Source organism: Prunus persica, chromosome G6 (assembly GCF_000346465.2).
Source record: "Prunus persica cultivar Lovell chromosome G6, Prunus_persica_NCBIv2, whole genome shotgun sequence".
Taxonomy (NCBI): Eukaryota; Viridiplantae; Streptophyta; class Magnoliopsida; order Rosales; family Rosaceae; genus Prunus; species Prunus persica.
Window position 1 is genome coordinate 26,807,410 of NC_034014.1, and position 4,871 is coordinate 26,812,280.

General features: G+C 34.9%; 1 protein-coding gene across 1 annotated transcript; it reads left to right on the forward strand.

Annotated features, from left to right (window-relative positions):
• On the forward strand, window positions 1-2,209 carry LOC109949750. Its single transcript, XM_020565894.1, has 4 exons — window positions 1-91; window positions 197-245; window positions 1,379-1,493; window positions 2,019-2,209. Exons 1-4 carry the CDS (start codon window positions 1-3, stop codon window positions 2,085-2,087), a joined length of 324 nt encoding a protein of 107 aa, XP_020421483.1. The 3' UTR covers window positions 2,088-2,209.

Sequence of the window (4,871 nt, forward strand, 5' to 3'; positions counted from 1 at the left end):
ATGTTCATATTGTATGGAAATATTATCGAACGTGTTACTGCATTATTTTTCTTAGTAGAAAACTTGCTTCCTGAAAGGTTTGATTTCGCGGGTGATTAGGCTTGTCGCTTTCAATCTTGGCTATCTTCCTGGGGGTGACAAAACAATTATCAGAGTCAGAAACAACACTGAAGAAGGCATTAGAAGTTGCAAAAAGTATCGTGGTGCCTGGAGGTCTTGGTTTATGTGGGGCATCCTGGTGGATGGTAACAGTTCTGTTCTCAAATTTTATTTTTATTCACTCTGTATGCTAGTTTGTGCTCCCTGGTTTTTATTATGTTCATTATGCAGGTTGAGCAAAACCTATAACAATGGCTTGAGTAATTTTCGTTTAAGATACTAGAATAAATAAATAGATAAAGTTGGATAGTTAGGCCACTATAAGCTCAATTAAGTTCCTCCCAAACTACGCCTGAAATATTTTGCTTCTTATTATTAACAAAGGAATAGTTCCTTTGTAGCTAAAAACAATGAGTATGTTATAGCATGGGAAAATTGTTTTGCCCTATTTAATTTGAGTGTTTAGTGGGAGCATGACTTCTAAGGAACTTCTTGTGCAATGAAAGCAACAGTTGGAAGCTTGCCTTTTCATTCAACCCCTTTTTATTTTATTTTATAAAGTCTGGTAGATGAAGCCATCATTTATGCTTCCCCTTCAGATTGGTTTGGAATTGGATTAAGATATACGTGGTTAGTTTTAGGTACTAGAGGAGTGGGATAGGCTATTTGGATTTTACGTTCTGGTCTTGCTCTGAAAGGAGAGAGGGGGAAGGGGAGAAGGAGAGTGAGATTGGAAGTCTTCTGTGACTAGTAAATTGGCAGTCTCGGACTCTTGTTAAGTTTGTGCATTTTCAGAATGAAGAATAATCTGTTTTTAGGCTCAAAACAAATAACGTGGATTGAATTCTAGGACACCGATGCTATTGTAGATCATAATAGAAGCTTTTTGCTCATGTTCCAGTCAGGGAAACAGAAGTGCAGTATCCAAGATTGTGCTTGATTCGTGAAATTGTTATTAATATTGATTTATGACATTGGTGATTGAGTTGGAGATTTCCCAATTGGACAATTCTTATTGCTTTGTTGATATGGATCCAATATGCTTTGTTTTGGCAAAAAGGGTCCTACTTAATGTACATTATTTGTTCTTTTAGACTTGATACGTATAAGTTTAGTTTTGTCATATGCTCCTGGCTTGCTTGTTCTAACTGTGGGCACACATAAGGCGGAAAACTTTACACGATGTCTTGAATGATGTCATTCAATAGTGACATGTTTTATATAATTTGTATCTCTGCTTTATAACTACATTTGATATTTGGGGTTATATTGCATGCAGGCAAGCAACCCTGACAAGGTACGAAGTGAATATAAATCATTCTCAGGGTAAAGTGCTGCCTAGTGTAAGAGTTTCAGATCCAGGTCTTCTACTTAAACCTGACGAACCAAATTTGGTATGAACTACATCTTTGAATCCCTGATTGCATCTTTGAGGCTAAAGCAGAAAAAATGCTAAACTACATACAGTTTAAAAAATAATAATAATAAAAAGTCGAGGCTTTATGAATTACTTGACTATTCTTTTTATTTATTTATTTAATTTTATACTTTTATACTTTTTGTGAAGTCTTTTTCTCTTCTTTTTTTCAAAGTTCCCCTAACTTGGCACAGATGCATGTATGCACGTGTGTACTCAGAACACAAACTCCTTTGTAACTCAAAAGAACGGTTGCAAATGTTAGTTTTTAACTGGAAAAATAAAATAAAATTGAAAGTTACTTTTGGGAAATGTTGAACTTTTATAATGAATATGACTTCAGTGCAGAAGGCTTGATAGTAAATAGAAAATCTATATGCTGGGGGTTTTCTGGCTAGCTAAAAATGTGTGAGAAATGATGAATCCATCTGATTGCAGCCTATTTAATGTTTAATACCTTCATTAAAAAAAGGTTGTTGACAGTGCTTTGACTATCTTGCAGATTATAATGGCAAAACCAGTAGGTGGCCCTAATAAGAAAGATCAGCATGCAGGGATGGATGAGGACTAATTTTGTGTGTATGACAATTGACTATCTTTGCTTGTATTGCTCTATGTTAGGGATCTTTTGTTCCATTTTAGTAACAATTTTGTTTAGGAGAAAAAGAAATATATTGCAGTTCATGCTTTGTAAATGCCACTCTTCTGTTACGATGGACACGTGGTATGCCTTTGTTGGGTAGGTTTGGATTGAAACCATGGTCGAGTGCTTGAGCCATGTTTAGTGAGAAGCTTGAATAGATTTTCTTTTCTGTTGTATTTGGCCCTTGTCTTTTCAAGCATGCCAAAAATCATCCTGATTTTGTAATATGTGGTTTGTGCCCAATTAATTTACTGTGGATCTTGCATTTTTGTACCCAATATTTGATAGCTGCCTTCTTTTGAACGAAGATTCATTGAGGGAGAGAATTACTTTCCTTTTGAATATGAATCGATGTGCAAGTCCAACTATCATTTCAAAGGTCAACATCAATTCATGCTAATATAAGGATGGATAACAATTGTCGTGTCCATGATATTTGAATTCAGGATTACTTTCAACGAAGTGGAGACTCTGTTATTAGACCAAATGGCCATTGACATACGATATAATAGCAATATTAGGCCAATACATGTACACTATAGAGGCAATATTAAAGCAATATAACCACAATATGATAGCAATAGTATTACAATATCACCTATAAAAATATAATTATTGTTCACTTATTGCTGATTTTTCACATGTTCAAAAATTTTGTTCTCTCTTAGCTCACTCGGCTCTCTCTGTGGCACATCTCTCTCTCTCTTTGGTATCTGTCTATCGTAGCTCTCTGTCTCTCTCTTGGCTCTCTCTCTCTCTGTCTCTCTCTCTAGTGCAACTCTCTGTCTCTCTCTTTGCTCTCTTTCTATAGCGCAGCTCTCTCTCCGGGTCTCTCTCTAGCTTCGTTCTGTCTTCTTCTCCCCTTATTCGCTCTCTGTCTCTTTATTCATACCTTCCTTTTTTTGTAAATTATTTTTTAGTTGTTATTATTTTTTAAAATAATTTCTTACAATGTCTTACGATGCAATTATGATGCACCTGACTGCTTGTTTTTGAAAGGCACGTTGTTTCTTTCTCCTCATCGTCTTCTTTTTGAATGAAGTATGGCCCAAACCGTAAACCCATTGATGAGCCGTAGTCAATATACATACACTAGAGAGGCAATATTAGGGCAATATAATGGCAATATGACAGCAATAACATCACAATATACATGCAATACGATGGCAATATGCATACAATATGTATACAATACACAGGCAATATTAGTACAATACACATCAATAGGACAGCAATATTAAGTCAATCTACATACAATACACACACATCCATTACATACTACAATTTAGACATGGAAAATAAATTGCCACCGAACCCTAACAATACTATCCCGAGAAGCGAAAATTATTTCTTTCATAAAACTTGACAATTCAATTGTTATTACATAGTCAACCAATCTTTGCTCTATTACATACATACTTCCTACCTATAATTATAAATAATGGAGAGCTCACAAATTCTACTAATTTGATCTTAACTTCATCAATTTGTTCTTCGTTGTATGAGTTAGCTCTCCCTTCTTGCACATTTTCCAAGCTGTTCTATTCTCCTCCCGTGTAGCAATATCAGCAACAACAGGTTATCTATAGATCTGAAATCATAACTGCAGATGATTCTCAATTAGCAAAGAGGAAAACCATTTTCTTTTATAACTTCGGTTCTGAAATATATAACAAAATGCAAAGACCTTTGCTTCTGAAAAGGAGCAAAAGTTTGTCAACCAATTCATAGTAAAAACGAAGAAACTAGTGAACCTAACCAGAGAAATGCTAACCTGCAAAACCAACTCCAATACTTTAACCACATCATTAATACTTAAGATTTTCTTCTCATGGATTATGATTAGAGGATTTTCCAATTTCTATCAGCACATACACAAGTTTGAAGATAATCAGCATCAAGCAAAAAGGGACTTGAGGTGCTGCTAACTTTAACAAGCAGCCCTCTAACAGTTTCAAGACATAGTTATCGCTGAGTCAAACTAAAACTTACAGATTTCTGATTGTTCTGGTTGGTGATGAAATAAGGGGATATGTAGCCCCTGTATAGCTTCATTCCCTCAACAACCTCCAACTCATTGTCCAATGTTTTCCCATCCTGCAGAAATTAACATAGTGTGAAGCTTACATGTTTTGGGTATCATTTGGGAATAAAAAACTAAAATAAAATTATTTGCCCTCCAATATATTTCTGTAAAAATTTCATAAGACCCATACATACCTCACTTTAAAACAACAATAAAAAGAAGCTGATATCATCCAGATTTCAGCCCTTGCAATACGGTAAGGAGTTTGCGACCGTTCTTTTGAGTTATAAAGGAGTTTGTGTTCTGAGTACACACGTGCATACATGCATCTGTGCCAAGTTAGGGGAACTTTGAAAAAAAAAAAAGAGAAAAAGACTTCACAAAAAGTATAAAAGTATAAAATTAATTAAAAGAATAGTCAACTAATTCATAAAGCCTCGACTTTTTTATTTTATATTTTAAACTGTATGTAGTTTAGCATTTTTTTCTGCTTTGGCCTCAAAGATGCAATCAGGGATTCAAAGATGTAGTTCGTACCAAATTTGGTTAATCAGGTTTAAGTAGAAGACCTAGATCTGAAACTCTTACACTAGGTAGCACTTTACCCTGAGAATGATTTATATTCACTCGTACCTTGTCAAGGTTGCTTGCTTGCATGCAATATAACCCCAAATATCAAATGTAGT

Coding starts and splice junctions, on each gene's coding strand:
- LOC109949750 (XM_020565894.1), top strand. CDS start 1: ATGTTCATATTGTATGGAAATATTATCGAACGTGTTACTGCATTATTT. Junction 92..196: donor TGAAAGGTTTGATTTCGCGG/GTGATTAGGCTT, acceptor AGTTGCAAAAAG/TATCGTGGTGCCTGGAGGTC. Junction 1,494..2,018: donor AACCTGACGAACCAAATTTG/GTATGAACTACA, acceptor ACTATCTTGCAG/ATTATAATGGCAAAACCAGT.